Raw genomic sequence first — 18,691 nt, 5'->3', positions numbered from 1 at the left:
ATGTTTCCCTGTGTCTGTTGTGAGTGCGAAAGTCTATATTAAAGTCACCACATATAATCACATCTTGTTTCAACTGACTTATTTTGGATAGAAACAAGTCCATTTGTAACAGAAAATCATTAATACTACTGGAAGGGGGATGGTAAATTGTAGCTACAATTAGATTTAGATTTGTAAGCATTATGGCTGCACATTCAAAGATCTTGTCTGTTCCTATTTCCTTTAAAGTAGGAAGTGGGCTATATTCAATGTGTTGATTGATGGAGATGGCAACACCACCATGTCCTTCATTTTTTCTGGAGTAGTGTTAAGCTAATTTGAAGTTTGGTAGTGAGATTAACTTAACTACATGAGTTCAGAGCCAGTGTTCTGCTAGGCATACTACTGAGATATCACTGAGTTCACTGGACAGCAAAATGCTTAAGTCATCAGTTTTGTTGCTCAAGGATTGTACATTGTGATAACAGATTTTCAGGTCTGAGTGGGTTTTACTCAGAGGGGCTCGAAGTCATATTCACTGTGTCACTGACCTTTAGCTTAAATTGTGCTGTATTCCAGGTATGTTGACATCTGAGCGGCTGTAGTGGTTCTGTTGGTTGTCCTTGGCAGCCGACTCATCTTCCAGGTGGGCCTGAAAAGTGTCCATATGCACTTCACACTGCTGAGGCATCACATTGACATTTTGGAGGGACGTATTCATAATACTCACCATCAAATTATTGATCCTTTTTGAGGTGTCAGGGGGTTTTGTGTTTCATCTCTGTGACTTCATGACCCATTTTAGTGCAGTTTGCACATTATGGTCACTATTACTCTTTTTATTTCCCATCTTGTTTGTCTTCATCCAATTGCTTATTAGCATCTGTTTATGGTTTCTGAATTTTGGTTCCTTATTGTCCCCCATAGTTGCCAGGAAGGCCAGTCTACTGCAGGTAATCTCCTTGCCACATTTGTTTAGGTGTAAACCATGTGTTGTGAAGTGGTTTCTGGCTATTCTCTCTATTTCAAAGTTTGCAGCAGTTCTTCTTTTGTATGCATGTTTTTCTAAATTCAGGTGGAGGTTTGAAGTATCAACTTTACTACTTAAATTTTGAACATCATATGTCCTGGGTATAGAATGGATAATGATATTCATTTTGTGACTTAGAGTGAGTATTGGTGCCAATGGTTCTACCACATGTTTCAACATTAGATTCAGAGGTTTGTCTATGTCGTTAGAACCCCCTATTATGTTCAAAGTACGAGGGCTATCCACAAAGTAAATTACATTTTGGAATTAAATACAAATAAAGTACTGGAAAAGTTTTTTATTATATACAGATGAAAGCCACACTTCAGTACTACTTCTCTACATAGTTGACATTTAAATTAAGGCACTTATCATAGCGAGGGACGAGCTTGGAAATTCCTTAGTCATAAAATTCGGCCACCTGCGCCTTCTACCATGTAGTTACCTCATTTCGGACAAAAAAAGGTGTGATTTTTGTGGATTTCCCAGAAAGAGGCACTACAATAAACTCTCAAAAGTATTGCCAAACTCTGCACAACCTCAGAAAGAGCAATACAATACAAGCGCAGGGGAAAGTTGGGCTCAAAGATCTTGCTGATTCATGACAACATCCGGGCCCACATGGCAAATGTCGTTCATGAAGTTCTCGAATCTTTTAACTGGGACTTGTTTCCTCATTCACCTGACAGTCCCAACCTGGCACCGAGCCAGCAATGAAGAACTGGTTGGCTATGCAGTGTTTTGATGACGACGCACAGCTTCAAGAAGAGGTAACCTCATGTTTGAAGGTGCAGGCGGCCGAATTTTACGACGAGGGAATGACCAAGTTGTCCATCGCTACAAGTTCCTTAATTTAAATGGCAACTAAGTAGAATAGTAGTATTTAAGTGTGGCTTTCATCTGTATATAATAAAAAAAAATTCAATGCTTTATTTTTAATTCCAAATCATAATGTACTTTGGGGATAGACCTCGTATCACGTGTACTGAAGTTTCCTGTCAAATTTTCTGCATTTTTATCAACTTTTTAGTGGGGCACCAGGTTTTACTATTCTTTTTACCTGATACAAGGGCCCTCGTTTGTCTGACAGTATTTGAGTACAGGCCCCTCCATCACTGTCACTTAATGTTATTACTTTCATTTTTTCCGAAATTTTCTTGCTCTGTAACATTCTGGAATTTCTTTCACTTTTGTCCTGCACATACATTGGTGCTTGAGAAACTGTTCATCACTGGATTACTCATACACTTTGTGGCATATTGTTCACTTTGGGTTACTTTTTGTGTAAGATATTATGCAACGTTAGACTGTAAATTGATCTTGCTAGCATCTTGCACCAGGTGGTTATCAGAAGTTACACTTCTAAAATCACTTTCTGGATCCATTTCACATAGGTCTACCCCACATTAGCTTCGTTTTCCATTGCAGTTTGTTTACATGCAACTTTAAAGAGCTATGATCACATGTGGTGCTAGACAACACATGATTTCTGAGAATTGCATTCTGAGCATGATTAACAGCTTGACTATTTCTCGTACTATGCTGTCCTGTCAAACGCCAGTTTTTGTTACCGATATTTACATTCAAGGTATGGATAAAGAGTTCATTGTTTGTGTATTTACTGGTTACTGCCACTTCAAATTCATTACACTTAACTAATAGTTCATTATAGTTAACCAGTAGGCTTTTATCATGTGGATGAGGTCAATTGTTTCTTGTTTCAGCGACGTAATTATATGATCCTGCATTTTTAGAGTATTGTTTACTTTGGATTCAGTTGCTAGTATGATGCACTGGTGGCATGTCCACTGTTCTTCTCTGTGAAAGTATTTCAGGTTAACTTTAATACATTTTTCGTGGTACCAGTAATTACAGTTAATACACAGAATACCTCGTATAACTCTTTTTGAACATATTTTGCACTTATTACGGTCGAAATTCGTTAGAGCTGTTTGTATTCCTGCTCCACCTCTCTACAGGGTGTGCAGCAGGGAGCTGCTATCGGCCACCCAAATTCGTGGTCATATGTCCCACCTAATGTGGATGATCGATGCACAAGGGGAGAAATGTTGCTCAGGTAGCAATAACGTTAGTACTTCGTTGCAACACAGAAGGCACATGATAATGTTGTGCAAATGAATCGGCTTCCTAGTGCAAGCAACATAAAAATGGTTATTATATGATCTAAGGTTGTCACGAATATGAGAATCATTCTTTAAGGTGTCAGGTGAGCACTGCAAATTGGACTGGTGATGTCCTCGATTCCAATGTTGTTGATGTGCTCAGTGGAAAAGTTGCCTGTACAGCAGCAAGAAATATGGCAGTGCCATCCAGGAGGCACAGACCTGGAAGAATAATACAGTAATAAGGCCATATCATCATTGAAGAAGGATGGTGAGATGGAATGACACTGGTAATAAGTTTCCAGAAACAAAGAAGTAATGAAAATAACACAAGAACATAGATGTTCCTGAGCATTCAAATTTAATAGTGTTTCTTTACAACACAGATTGTGAGTAACAACATGCAGCTAATGAAACACACTACTAGTGAAGGCAAGATAGAGAATGCAGTGTTCCACTGAAAGATATTTGCTACAATGAGAACTATTCTTGAATCTCCAGTTCAGCCCTGTCGGTCAGTAACAACTGAGAAGCACTGCTGTAGGCACCTAAAGTGTGGGTTGCACTGGTGACGCCAATATTGAGGGCTGCATTCTTATTAAAACAGCCATGGCACACCGAAGTAGATAGTTGATGTAGAGTTTGTGACCTGGGTTGGCTGGTAAACTACTGTGCAGTGATCTATGAAGGCTGTACAGTGTAGGAATACTGGAAAATTGTCCAGTGTTATGGGCATCTGTACAGAAACTATACGGAGCCTCTCATGTACAAGATGAGCTGCACTGAGTTTGTTTCAGGCCTCCTAACATGCCAGCAACAAAGCCCTTTGTTGAATTCCATAAGACGGCATTGTAAGGTACCATCCAGATGGTACACCACCCACTTCCTCCTGATTCCTATTATGTCTCCTACTCCATCCTGTTCCCATACACATCAAAGTACTTCCTGCCTCACCTCTATGAAGAAAGCACCTGAGAAATTACCCACATCATTTGTCATGCCTGCTTGTGGCTGTATGTACCCATTTGTAAGTAAAGAATGAAGGGTTGTATTGTATTTGCTTCATGCGGCAGTTTGACTGCATGAACAGCAAAAATGTGGTAAGTGATAAACATTTCTTCTGTTACTTTGTGTGAGGTATTGCTGAGAAATATTCATAATAATTTGAAATTGGGGGGTGAAGTTCTCTGCAAGTAACTAAGTGCTCTCGTTATAAAATACTTGATGAATATAATATTTGCATATGCCTAAAGTGACTGATGCTTCATATACAGTCATACACACACAGTTCCTAACTTGCCACAGTGAATTAATCCTGTAACATAAAGATGTATTTTTCAATAAGCACGTTACTACAAGATTGTAAAATTTGGTCAGTAATTATGTGAAATGTTGACAAAAAATTTATTTGCTCCTGGAAGTCTTCAGATAGCAGCCACCAACTGGAATAAGGTTTTGGCTTTATGGAACTTGGTTAGTAATGTTCACTGCTGTACATAATTGAGTGGATCAGATGCTCAGTTATTCACTGATCAGTAGGCACATTAAAAGATTGGAATAATTCTTTTCTTTATCATGTCATATAGTAACATTCTTAGTGAATCACCTGTTTGTTTTACCTTTGCAGATAAAGTAGTTTTTATATTAACACGCAATTTCTTTTCTCTCAATCAGGCCCTGTCGAGGAGCAAGGCCCACCTCCTGTTGCTCAGGTGAGTGATACTAGATGGTAGCACCTGTGAGACTGGCAGAGCATGGGTGAGTTTCACCAGTAGCAAAACAAGTTTGGTTTTGTGGCATGTAATGAACACCACACTGTTTCCTGGCCTCCTCCTAGGGTGCTCACTAATTTCATCAGCCAAGGGTTTTCATCCCTTGTGTGTGCTGCCCTACACAACGTCATTTTAATTAATCAACTCCTATCTATGTATCCTATTCATCTCCACTTTCTTTCTCATTGTTTTTGGCACTCCACTCCTTCCTGGCCCCTACAACATATGCAACTTCGTTTACACTGGTTACCAGAATGTTATCTCAAATCGATTATCACAATAAAATTGTATACTGAACAATCCAAAAACTTCCTCAAACAATACTTTCATACTGGCTAATGACAGCTCACCTTCATGTTTTTCTCCTGATACAATGACAGTTGCCACTGTGCTTACAGATCTATGGGCTAGGCACATCACTGAACAAGAATGAGGTAGCAAGGAATAAACCAAAAATCAGCAGGTACGGTGAAGCCTAATAATGCAACTATCGTTTTCCCACTCTGTAGAAATTCTTCATAAATTTGCAACAGAATTCATCCACAAGAGAAAAAAAAATTCTGAAGTGAATAAAAGTTTAAATCAACTGTTTGAACTAAAATATGACTATATTATTGCAGCCATTGTTTATTGGTACCATAGACATTGTGAAATATGTAACTTTACCCACATTTTAGGTTACACAGCAGTAGATATGATAACTAATTTGTCTAAAATATTTAGTTATTGCAACTACACAAGAAGTACCTTCCTACACTGATAGCATAGTCACTCTTCTTGCTATTATCATAGCCAAACAAACTTCAAAAAATCTTCTTTTGATATTTTTTTTGCTATTTAATAGATATCTTGTGCTTTTCATAGAGAGGTCATCTTGTCTCTGGGTGTGAAGATTTTAACACATGTAGCTTAGTAATTCAACAAAACTAACTTCATGTTTGGTAGCTCATGTATCACAGATTGTGCTGAGTGAAGTAAAAGTAAGTGTGTAGCTACTTTTGTTTTTTGGGATTTGCTTCCAGTAATATTCAGATAGGTCTCTGATACATGAAATAGAATCAAATGATAAATATTTGGATAGTCTTCCAAATCTTGTACTGACTTCTGTATGCTGGTAGGTGTCCCTCCTGCAATGACTATACGATCAATGTGCATGCTGTCTGTCATATGAATTAGACTATATAGTGTCTGCCACAAGGAGTGAAACTCTGAGGGCAAGGGCCCAATCCACATTAACCTATGCTGCCATAGATATTGCAAACATATCTCAAATGTGATGACAATGTGTCTAATTAATCCAAAGGAATTAAAAATGTTTGATGTGTCACACTGTAGTGTGTGTTTTGTGAAGCTGTAGATATTAGGTGCTGCTTTGACATTGTTTACAATTTTAAAATGATCATCAGCTGGATGCTAGAATAAACCTGAAGTTCTAATATCATCATCATGTTCAAGCAGAAAAGAAAGTTGTCGCTTGCACCACTGAGGGGATACTTTTAAATAGTGTGGCACTGTTTCTGTACCATTCCCATAGTGAAAATCCACTTCTGATCAATATGTTCATGAGATCTTCCTGGAGCTCAATTTCAGCACTTACTGTATCACAACCTGAGATAAAGTGGTCCATATTGAAATAAGTGAGAATCTTTGCTGCCTCACTCTGGTCACTATCTTCGTGAGCTAATCGTATCAGACACTGTGCTGCAAGGAAGGTGGCACAAGTCATTGTGTATGTGATGGTCCTTCATTGGTATTCCTGAGGTGGTGCAGATCTGTCACACTTCCACAATATTCATTGGAAATTGTAATCTTCAATTAGAACCAGAACTTGTCGATACATGTAATCCATGTCTACTGTGAAGTCAAAGCGTTCGATGTGGAAGTATAGTCATACAGAGTACAAATAATATTTCGTGGTTGTTCTACATCCATACTCCGCAAGCCACCTGACGGTGTGTGGTGGACGGTACCCTGAGTACCTCTATCGGTTCTCCCTTCTATTCCACTCTCATATTGTTCGTAGAAAGAAGGATTGTCGGTATGCTTCTGTGTGGGTTCTAATCTCTCTGATTTTATCCTCATGGTCTCTTCGCGAGATACACGTAGGAGGGAGCAATATACTGCTTGACTCTTCGGTGAAGGTATGTTCTCGAAACTTTAACAAAAGCCCATACTGAGCTACTGAGCATCTCTCATGCAGAGTCTTCCACTGGAGTTTATCTATCATCTCCGTAACTCTTTCGCGATTACTAAATGATCCTGTAACGAAGCGCGCTGTTCTCCGTTGGATCTCCTCTATCTCTTCTATCAACCCTATCTGGTGTGGATCCCACACTGCTGAGCAGTATTCAAGCAGTGGGTGAACAAGTGTACTGTAACCTACTTTCTTTGTTGTTGGATTGTATTTCCTTAGCATTCTTCTAATGAATCTCAGTCTGGCATCTGCTTTACCAACGTACAACTTCATATGATCATTCCATTTTAAATCACACCTAATGCATACTACGAGATAATTTATGGAATTAACTGCTTCCAGTTGCTGACCTGCTATTTTGTAGCTAAATGATAAGGGACTTGTCTTTCTATGTATTCGCATAACATTACACTTCTCTACATTGAGATTAAATTGCCATTCCGTGCACCATGCGTCATTTCGCTGCAGATCCTCCTGCAATTCAATACAATTTTCCATTGTTGCAACCTCTCGATACACAACAGCATCATCTGCAAAAAGCCTCAGTGAACTTCAGATATCATCCACCAGGTCATTTATGTATATTGTGAATAGCAACGGTCCTATGACACTCCCCTGCGGAACACCTGAAATCACTCTTACTTCGGAAGACTTCTCTCCATTGAGAATGACATGTTGCATGCTGTTATCTAGGAACTCCTCAATCCAATCACACAATTGGTCTGATAGACTGTATGTCTTACTTTGTTCATTAAATGACCGTGGGGAACTGTGTAAAACGCCTTGCGGAAGTCAAGAAACAAGACATCTACCTGTGAACCCGTGTCTATGGCCCTCTGAGTCTCGTGGATGAATAGCACGAGCTGGGTTTCACACGACCGTCTTTTTCAAAACTCATGCTGATTCATACAGACTACTTTTCTAGTCTCCATAATTATTATACTCGAACATAGTATGTGTTCCAAAATTCTACAACTGATCAACGTTAGAGATATAGGTCTGTAGTTCTGCACATCTGTTCGACGTCCCTTCTTGAAAATGGCGATGACCTGTGCAATTTCCAATCGTTTGGAATGCTTCACTCTTCTAGAGACCTATGGTACACTGCTGCAATAAGGGGGCCCAGTTCCTTCGCGTACTCTGTGTAAAATCGAACTGGTATCCATTCAGGACCAACGGCCTTTCCTCTTTTGAGCGATTTTAATTGTTTCTCTATCCCTCTGTCATCTATTTTGATACCTACCATTTTGTCAACTGTGCCACAATCTGGAGAAGGAAGTACAGTGCAGTCTTTCTCTGTGAAACAGCTTTGGAAGAAGACATTTAGTATTTCGTCCTTTAGTCTGTCATCCTCTTTTTCAGTACCATTTTGGTCAGAGTGTCTGGACATTTGGTTTTGATCCACCTACCGCTTTGACACAGGACCAAAATTTCTAAGGATTTTCTGCCAAGTCAGTACATAGAACTCTACTTTCGAATTCATTGAAAGCCAATCGCATAGCCCTCCTCACACTACATTTCGCTTCGCGTAATTTTTGTTTTTCTGGAAGGCTTTGGCCATGTTTATGTTTGCTGTGAAGTTCCCTTTGCTTCTGCAGCTGTTTTCTAACTCGGTTGTTGTACTCGGTGGCTGTTTTCCATCTCTTACGATCTTGCTTGGCACATACTCATGTAACGCATATTTGGATGATGGTTTTGAACTTTGTCCACTGATCCTCAAAATTATCTGTACTTGAGTCAAAACTTTTGTGTTGAGCTGTCAGGTACTCTGAAATCTGCTTTTTGTCACTTTCGCTGAACAGAAAAATCTTCTTACCTTTTTTAATATTTCTATTTACGGCTGAAATCATCGATGCAGAAACCGCTTTATGATCGCTGATTCCCTGTTCTGCGTTAACTGTTTCAAATGCTTCGGGTCTGTTTGTCACCAAAGGTCTAACATGTTATTGCCACAAGTTGGTTCTCTGTTTATCTGAAAACTACCGGGAGCAGTTAAAGCACTTTAAAAAATTTCACTGTATTCTTTGTCCCAGCCACTCGTTATGAACATTTGAGTCTCCCAGTCTATATCCGGCAAATTAAAATCTCCACCCAGGACTATAACATGGTGGGGAAATGTACTCGAAATATTTTCCGAATTATTCTTCAGGTGCTGAGCCACTACAGCTGCTGAGCCCGGGGGCCTATAGAGACATCCAATTACCACGTCTGAGCCTGCTTTAACTGTGCCCTTCACCCAGATCATTTCACAATTCGAATCTCCGTCAATTTCCTTCGATACTATTGCACTTCTTATCGCTATAAACACGCCTCCCCCTTCACTGTCCAGCCTGTGTCTGCGGTATACATTCCAATCTGAGTTTAGGATTTCATTACATGTTTACATGTGGTTTCAGCCAACTTTCTGTCCCTAGTACTATATGGGCGTTGTGACCGTTTATTAATGAAAGCAGTTCTGGGACCTTTCTATAGACGCTCCAGCAGTTTCCTATTAGCACATTAATAATGTTTTTCCCTGTTGCATTTTATCTACTCCTGCCTTGCCGCGCCTCAGGTGGTGTCTTGTCGGGAATTCTCTAACCTAGAAAATCCCCATGTGCATTCCACACGTACTCCGCTACCCTCGTAGCCGCTTCCGGAGTGTAGTGCACGCTTGACCTATTCATGGGGACCCTACATTTCTCCACCCGATAGCGGAGGTCGAGAAATTTGCACCCCAGCTCTCCGCAGAATCGTCTGAGCCTCTGGTTTAAGCCTTCCACTCGGCTCCAAACCAGAGGACCGCGATCGGTTCTGGGAACGATACTACAAATAGTTAACTCTGATTCCACCCCATAAGCAAGGCTTTCCGCCTTCACCAACTCCGCCAACCGCCTGTATGAACTGAGGATGACCTCTGAACCCAGACGGCAGGGTCATTGGTGCCGACATGAGCAACAATTTGTAGTCGGATGTACCCAATGTTCTCTATCGCCGCTGGTAGGGCCTCCTCCACATCTTGGATGAGACCCCCAGCAAGAAGACACAGTGAACAGTGACCTTCTTCCCCGACCTTTCCGCTATTTCCCTAAGGGGCTCCATCACCCGCGTAATGTTGGAGCTCCCAGTAACTAATAAACCCCTCCACCCGCGTGCCTGCTCGGACCTTGCTGAAGGTTCAGCCGCATGTCCACTCACAGGCAGGGTGGGCGATGCCACACGGCCAGCCTCCACATTGACCCTCCGCCTCATGCGCCGTGAATGCTGCTGAACCCGCCACGCCCCTTTTGGAGAGGTTGGCCCAACCGCGCCCGGTACCCGCGAAGCTGTCTCGACAGCAGGGACAGTGGGTGGAGCATGTAACACCTGGGGTGTACCTTGCAACGCACCAGACTCCCCACTGCCGCTACACTCAGAGGCAGCAGCCTGAAAACAGCTGACTGCGGCCATCAATATTCTCAGCTGTTCGCGAAGAGTGGCCAGCTCCTCCTGCGTCCGTACACAGCAGTCACACATCATATCCATCCTAAGGAATCAATTTACTGAAGAGAGTTAATCAACTTTTAACGAGACTGCTAATTCACTAAATTCAGCTGATTATTGACTAAACTGTGATTGCTAGACACTTCTTGTAGAAAACAATGAAAATAGCACTACCTGTCTCTGACTTGTATTGAAAACAAACACTAGCACTACTCTCACTATGGCTGACTAAAGGGACTCTCTCTGACTGTATTCAAAGCAAACACAAAATCTATGGAACACTGTTACTAGCACTCGACAATTAAAGTTTCTTAAAAGCAAAAACATACCGAAGAAGAAGTGACAAGTAAGAAAAATACAGTTAATACTTAAATTAAGGTAGCTCGCTGCACAGCAGACGTGAAGCAGATGGCGGTTATGGTGACACTGTTCCTACCATTGGAAGACTGTTAAGTGACAAATTCGTATTCCATTTGGCAAGACAATCAAACATTACTCTTGCTTTAGTAGTTAAGTTAGATTTTTAAAGATATCTGATGTGGCATGTAATATGAAATGGCATCTGTTATAATTACTATTACCATATGTCTTAAATCTTCATACTTCCCCATGAACTCTGTGTAGCTTTCGACAAACTTTGATTTTCTTGCTAGTTTCTGTTCAGTTTAAGAGAAGCATTTTGATTCATTGTGGAAAGAATTGCATAACAAACTCAGCTCTTCCTGAAATGGAAGATGAACAATGAATCTACCTTTTGAATCTTCAGTTGTTTTTTGCCAGGAAGTGTGAATCACATTGCTGCTCTTCTCTGTTATAAAGACATTGATACCTCATTACTTGGGTTGAAACAGCTTTAAGGAAAAGAAATGTAATGTCAACTCGCATATTTTGTCACTTACTTTATGTAATACACTTTATTACATACTGAAATTATTATTATTATTATTATTATTACAATTTACAAACTTTTTAAAAATCACAATACTCACAGTTAAAACTTGAACAGGATTAATTAATTAGAAGCCATGTTTTGTCAATTGTACCATTTCTCAAAGGGCTTGCAATTGGAAGTACACAGATTACAAAACAAGGAAACGTCACACCAATTGGGCAGGTTCAACAAAAAATTTTGCCAGTCAAATGAACTAAAATTACAGGCAGAAAATGAGCTAACAACTTGCAGCTTTTGTAGCTGTTACACAACTGAATAACATTCATCCAAATACAGGAAGATTCGCAAGTCACACAACTGATGGTAGCTCTTGGACGGCTGCTTAGTAATGTATAACACTTAAGAGAAAGAAACGAAAGCCCATAAGAAGTAACCCATGCATAGCAGACAAACATTAAAAATGACCTTTATAAATATACAATCTACCAAACTTAAGAGCAGGCTGAGAGCTACAGCAGAGAGCTATCAGAGTCAACAAGAAACAAGCAGCCAAATTCCCCAAGTGGAGTTAGGTAATGACTATTCACCGAGGTAACAATTGACAGTTTATACTGGTGGCTAACAGGGTTTAAAACTTAATGTGTTGAGAATTAGTAATAAAAATACAAGGTTTAATCAAGTAGTTAAAGGTATAATGAGGAGGAACCTCAGGCACGGTAAATATACCTTAATCTGCTGATCTCAATAAATTCACCAAAAAGAGCAGGCTACTGGTTCCTACCCCAGAGATCACACTCCACCATGGCACATGTGAAATGAGCAACTTCACTTCCCTTGAGCCACAATGGGGTGACTAGTAGGGCAGTAGACAGCCGGTCAATCTGGGTGCCACATGACGAAGGAAGTGCCACCATGGCAAAATGCAAACATATTTCTGCTCTATGCCAAGGGAACTGAAAATCATGATTTTCTGCTGACACATATCAATGGAATCAGTAATCTGCACAAATAAAGCTTCACACAATAAGGGCCAGGAAGTAGAAAATGTGAAAGACAGGCATAACTGGCTAGCAATACAAATTAACACTCTTTAAAATTTGTATTATTCAGAAGCAAATATTTCAACAAGTGTTGATACATTAGCTCAAGCAAACACATGTACAGAGATTGCTTTGCCTCTGTCACAGGTTGTGTTGGAGTAGATTTCCTTCATGAGACTTAAAACATGGAATACTCTTGCACTTGCATGACACATGACCCAGAAAACAAAGTGCAATTCATAATATTGACAGATGATCAACCACTGAATCACTCACAGGTGCATTATTATTGCAGACACAATTCTAAACAACACGGACAGGAACTTACTCAAATATAACAAAATAACTCAAAATGTGACTCAGTTGTGAAGGAGCAGAGCCTTGCAGGATTTCAACCAGGGTATTATTGTATCAGCGGCATCTTGGGACACACATGCACACACAAACAATTGCACATGTGCATCGATCAAAGATCTTCACTTGTGACACTCAATCGAATCAATATCAACAGTCTAAGTAGTTAGTGATGCCAGTGGAATGCTGTGCACTGAGATTAGAGACATTGTGGCTCAGACATGATTTGATACTTCTGTCCTTCACAGTTTCTTCAAGAAACACAGCCTAAGTTTTCACAAACCACAACATGAATGGCTACCTTGACAAAATTTTTTGTTCTACCAATTGATACTGCTTTGACATACATAACCCAACACAGTTCTGTCTTTTGAAGCGCATGATGATCAGTTCCTATGGAGAGTCCTTGCCTTCTGAATGTACAGACAAACTTCTGCTCCCAACACCATGTTGATCTTGCAAGGTGACCAAAATTCTGGATCAACAATTTTTATACTCATCAAATCTGAGACATGGGGATTGAGATGAGATGTCAGTTATCTCCAGCAACTTTAAACAGACAGAAGGTAAAATGAAGACATTTATTCACGAGTCTACTTGAACAGAGATGCACTGTTTTGTTTCTTGTATGTTTCCATCTGTTCCCTGAATGGGTGCTCTACTTTACCATTTGTGAAGTCAGAGGCACTGTGCACGTGCTTCAGATATAAATCATGCCTGCGAGATTGAACTGAGAGAGCATAAGTTTTTCACGTGCCATTGCTATCTTTTAACCATATTGCCACTGTTGCAAGCAGCAACTGTTTTTGCCAGGGATGACTTAAATGAGCAATAACACAATGTACTTGATGGATGTATACCATTGTGTTTGTGTTTTATGTCACAAGGACAATCGTACCTTGTTCCATTTTGTGTGTTCTGTTTCTGTGTGGTGTCATTTTTGACAAGCATGACAGCATACAGACATGCAACTAGAAGCCCTATGGAAACCCTTCAGGCAATTGGGCAAAACACTATGTTGAGCATCATAATAGGTTTTTTATTCACTGCACATGGCTTGTCTGAATTTTCCGTATTTCTGCAAAGTATCAGGCAAGTAGCACATTACAATTGCAGCACTAGCAGGGACTAGATTCATCTCAAATGGGCAAAGTGCTTGGCATTGCAGGTGGTCTGATGTTTATTCCCATATGTGCTGTGCCATTTTGGTCTGTAGCCTTCACGATTTCAGATTTGCTTTTATTTTAGAGAAAAGCATATCTCTCTCCTAATGTCAGAAAGCTTTTGAAACTCCAGTGGGATTTAAATTCTGTTCTTACAGACTGGTCAACATTTTCTGCAAATAGATGAGATACAATTATGTCTTGCAAGGATACAATTAGTTGTAATGCCATCAGCACATGAACATTGTTTGAAGTAGTCCATGAAGTTTACTTGCACCATTCCCATTCACTAAAGGAAGCACCAACAGGTTTTCCAGATGTGCTCCCACAATCAATCTAGGGTTATTCTATGTATTGCAAACCATATCAAAAGCTGGATTAAAATTAATGCTAGTCACCAGAAAATGGGTGTTTATATTGTGAGCAGCACATATTACTGAATTAAGAAAATGGTTATTTTAGCAGTGTCTTATAATTCCTCATTATTTACCACAAGACTCACAAATGTCACAAAAATGCCTGCACTGCTTTATATAACCTTTGCATGATGGCAATTTTATGATGGGCAACTTGATGGTACAGTCTGATGCACTAAAGTCAGATCCCTCGCTGGAATCTCACAGTTGTTTAGTGACTTCACATTTGGTGCAGATGGGGCAATACAGCCAGTTCTTCTGTACTGCCTGCATTTGTCAACCTCCTCTTCCTCTCTATCCTTGCTCATTCTCCGATGCCCCCCTCCTTCTCCTTTCTCAGTGTTCAGATTCAAATTGGCTTGGCTATCCACCTGTTTTCCTGTATTTTCACAGTTTTGTTCCTTTTGCCTGTTCATTCATACTTTTTGGTGTTTAGGTTTGACCTCCACTTCAAAATTTCCTGTTTTTTAGTGTGAGCCACTTAAGGAACAGCTCCCTCCCTGGCATTTGTGATGTGGATTCCTCCCCCCCCCCCCCCCTTTGGTACCCTCACCCTTCCCCTCTGTAGCCCCCTTCCATCCTGCTCAGTCACCAGAGTGATGTGGCTGTTATGTACCCATATGGGTGAGCCACCTGACAACACAGGGATCACACTCCTGATTCCTCAGTTGTTCACTCCACATGTATGGCAAGTAGTGTTTTATCTCCCACTCGGAGGGTTGGAAAACCTGGCAGCTTCCGTCGTGTCAGACGGCCCTTGCTGTGGCTGGGTGACACTCTTGTGGAGAGCCCATGGTCAGAGTGGCTGCTATTTGGGGGTATGCTTGACGAATGAAGCATATTGAGTTACAAAGGTCTTTCTGATCTCAGATGGAAATTTCTATGAATTGTGAACAATCATTGAATGCAACTTCATATTAGACAGCAAATTTTCCATTTCTGTCAACACCATTGCAGTAGGGCCTGGCTTCCCTACCTTTTCTCACAATTGATAGAGAGATGCTTCTGTCAAACATCAGCAAAACAACACATTCTGAACACACTGCACTGTTACCAGTGTGATCATTATGACCACACTCTAATGTCCTGGTGACACCCAGCCAAATGTGTAACCTGGCTGCCTCCTCCTCCCTGCCTCAAAAGTTGTAATGGTGACAATGCCATCTCCTCCTTCCATGTACCTTGATGATAGGGCATCCGTGAAATCTGGTTTAAGGAAAAAGGAGCCATTCCAGGTCATTTGCAAATTGTCGGCTTCTCAGTAATCCTGTGTTCTACCATCAGGCAGTTCCAGTATTTTTCTTGCTACATCTCAGTTCATGAAGGACATGGACATCCAGACATGTGATGAGAAATACAGCACTGTGGTTGTAAAATCACCCAGTGTCATAGTAGCAGCCCATCTCCGTCTCATTCTGCTTCTCCGTCTCATTCTGCTTCTCCGTCTCATTCTGCTTCTCCGTCTCATTCTGCTTCTCCGTCTCATTCTGCTTCTCCGTCTCATTCTGCTTCTCCGTCTCATTCTGCTTCTCCGTCTCATTCTGCTTCTCCGTCTCATTCTGCTTCTCCGTCTCATTCTGCTTCTCCGTCTCATTCTGCTTCTCCGTCTCATTCTGCTTCTCCGTCTCATTCTGCTTCTCCGTCTCATTCTGCTTCTCCGTCTCATTCTGCTTCTCCGTCTCATTCTGCTTCTCCGTCTCATTCTGCTTCTCCGTCTCATTCTGCTTCTCCGTCTCATTCTGCTTCTCCGTCTCATTCTGCTTCTCCGTCTCATTCTGCTTCTCCGTCTCATTCTGCTTCTCCGTCTCATTCTGCTTCTCCGTCTCATTCTGCTTCTCCGTCTCATTCTGCTTCTCCGTCTCATTCTGCTTCTCCGTCTCATTCTGCTTCTCCGTCTCATTCTGCTTCTCCGTCTCATTCTGCTTGTCCGTCTCATTCTGCTTGTCCGTCTCATTCTGCTTGTCCGTCTCATTCTGCTTGTCCGTCTCATTCTGCTTGTCCGTCTCATTCTGCTTGTCCGTCTCATTCTGCTTGTCCGTCTCATTCTGCTTGTCCGTCTCATTCTGCTTGTCCGTCTCATTCTGCTTGTCCGTCTCATTCTGCTTGTCCGTCTCATTCTGCTTGTCCGTCTCATTCTGCTTGTCCGTCTCATTCTGCTTGTCCGTCTCATTCTGCTTGTCCGTCTCATTCTGCTTGTCCGTCTCATTCTGCTTGTCCGTCTCATTCTGCTTGTCCGTCTCATTCTGCTTGTCCGTCTCATTCTGCTTGTCCGTCTCATTCTGCTTGTCCGTCTCATTCTGCTTGTCCGTCTCATTCTGCTTGTCCGTCTCATTCTGCTTGTCCGTCTCATTCTGCTTGTCCGTCTCATTCTGCTTGTCCGGCCCACTCTGCCTCTCCGGCCCACTCTGCCTCTCCGGCCCACTCTGCTTCTGCTGCTCCGTCCCATTCTGCTCCTCCTCCTCCTCGTCTTCTTCATTCCGCGGCTCCTCTTCTTCGTCACTCCGCCGCTCGTCCTCCTCCTGCTCCTCCTCGTCCTCCTCCTGCTCCTCCTCGTCCTCCTCCTGCTCCTCCTCGTCCTCCTCCTGCTCCTCCTCGTCCTCCTCCTGCTCCTCCTCGTCCTCCTCCTGCTCCTCCTCGTCCTCCTCCTGCTCCTCCTCGTCCTCCTCCTGCTCCTCCTCGTCCTCCTCCTGCTCCTCCTCGTCCTCCTCCTGCTCCTCCTCGTCCTCCTCCTGCTCCTCCTCGTCCTCCTCCTGCTCCTCCTCGTCCTCCTCCTGCTCCTCCTCGTCCTCCTCCTGCTCCTGTGCAAACAAGCCAATAAATTATGCCTCACAGGAGAAAATCATCTGCTACACAATTGACAAGCCAAGAAGGATAGAATGAACACAACCATGAAATCTTTCCATGTTCCTCCAGCCAACAAACATTTGAGTCTTCCTCTGCCAAACAGAACGGCAAATGATCTGCTTATTTATCTGCTTGGAGATCCTCCTTGGTGGTGTTGTGACATGATATCCTTGGCTGACTGACCTCCTTGTTGCTGGTATGCATCTCCAGCCATTTTTCTGCTGTGGATTCCAAGGATGGACAGAATGAGAATGCCAACACCTCTGTAGACCTCACAGGTGGATTCTCCAGCCTCTGTGACCTGCTCCAGTGAGCCTTCGAAAGCTGCCACTCGATAGCCACTTAGGTGACACCTCTCCATTTTTTCCCCTTTTTCCCTTTATTATCATGGCACTCTTTTGGTGGCGTGTTTGTGGCCTTTGAATCAACAAAGAGAATTTATGGCTGCTCTTGGAATCGTAGCCTCTACCTGTTTTCTGCTTACAGGAAACAAAATTGCGTGCTCATGACCTGCTTTGAACTCTCTCATTTATTTCCAGTCTGCTTTGACATCCCCCCAAACTCACACCATCACCCAGGGAAAGTTTCCATGCCATGCAGTGGAGTCATGCTGTTTATTAAGGATGAAGTTGATAGTCTTCCTGACTACTCAGCTAATAGCTATTCCTGTCTGCCTTTTACTTCCTCACCTTGACTTTTCCATTTCTACTGTTTACATCCCTAAGTCACTGGACAGTCTGCTTCCAGCTTGCTGGCCAACTCCCTCACCTGTTTCTGCTGCTCCCCTTGGGGCTCTCCCAGAACCTGTCAGAAAGGTGCCCTCTTCGTTGACCTCCTGTCACCCCAACCTCATTTAGCTTCCTGTGGGAGTACCCACATTTATTTCACACTCCATGCACTCCTACCCCCATCTGGACCTCTCCTGCACTGCTGAATTTGCCCTGATGATGATCCATCATTATGTATGGTACGAAATCAAGTTACCACTTCCCATTTGCCATCCATTTTCTGACTCCTACCCCACCTAAGTGCCCACCCAAATGGCAGCTTTCTAAGGATGATTAGAGATTTAATGCTCCCTGTCACCCTTCGAGAAACACGATTTCCCCACTTACAAATGAAATATCATTGCTAACAATGTTCCATTCTTGCACTTCAACTTTACTGTGCAATTTCACAGTCCCTCATTTGACTGAGACATGTTGGGGCTCTTCTCACATGCAGAGATGTGCTCTCCATGTTTTTAACCACCATTCTATGATGGCAAACAACATTCTTTATAAACAGTTGCACACTTTGTGTCGTCGCACCCTTAAGGATAGCAAAAAACTGGCTGGATTAAATTTACTAGTTCCTTTAACAGTTCGATTTCCACTTCTGTTGTGTGGCCCAACCTCAGATAGCTCTGTGGGACCAAGATCC

The 18,691-nt window shown here is 42.0% G+C and overlaps 1 protein-coding gene across 1 annotated transcript in view; it reads right to left on the bottom strand.

Annotated features, from left to right (window-relative positions):
• Positions 1-3,232: 3,232 nt before the first annotated feature.
• The window catches only part of LOC126266999 (myb-like protein X), a 42,780-nt gene continuing 27,321 nt past the window's right edge, over positions 3,233-18,691 (bottom strand). The window contains exons 2-3 of the mRNA XM_049972183.1: positions 15,825-17,223; positions 3,233-3,354 (exon numbers count right to left, since the gene is read on the bottom strand). Of these exons, the coding sequence (XP_049828140.1) occupies positions 3,233-3,354; positions 15,825-17,223 (1,521 nt within the window). The remainder of the gene's footprint in view (positions 3,355-15,824; positions 17,224-18,691) is intronic.

The sequence above is a fragment of the Schistocerca gregaria genome, chromosome 1 (assembly GCF_023897955.1).
Source record: "Schistocerca gregaria isolate iqSchGreg1 chromosome 1, iqSchGreg1.2, whole genome shotgun sequence".
Taxonomy (NCBI): Eukaryota; Metazoa; Arthropoda; class Insecta; order Orthoptera; family Acrididae; genus Schistocerca; species Schistocerca gregaria.
This window is presented reverse-complemented; position numbering and strand designations above follow the sequence as displayed.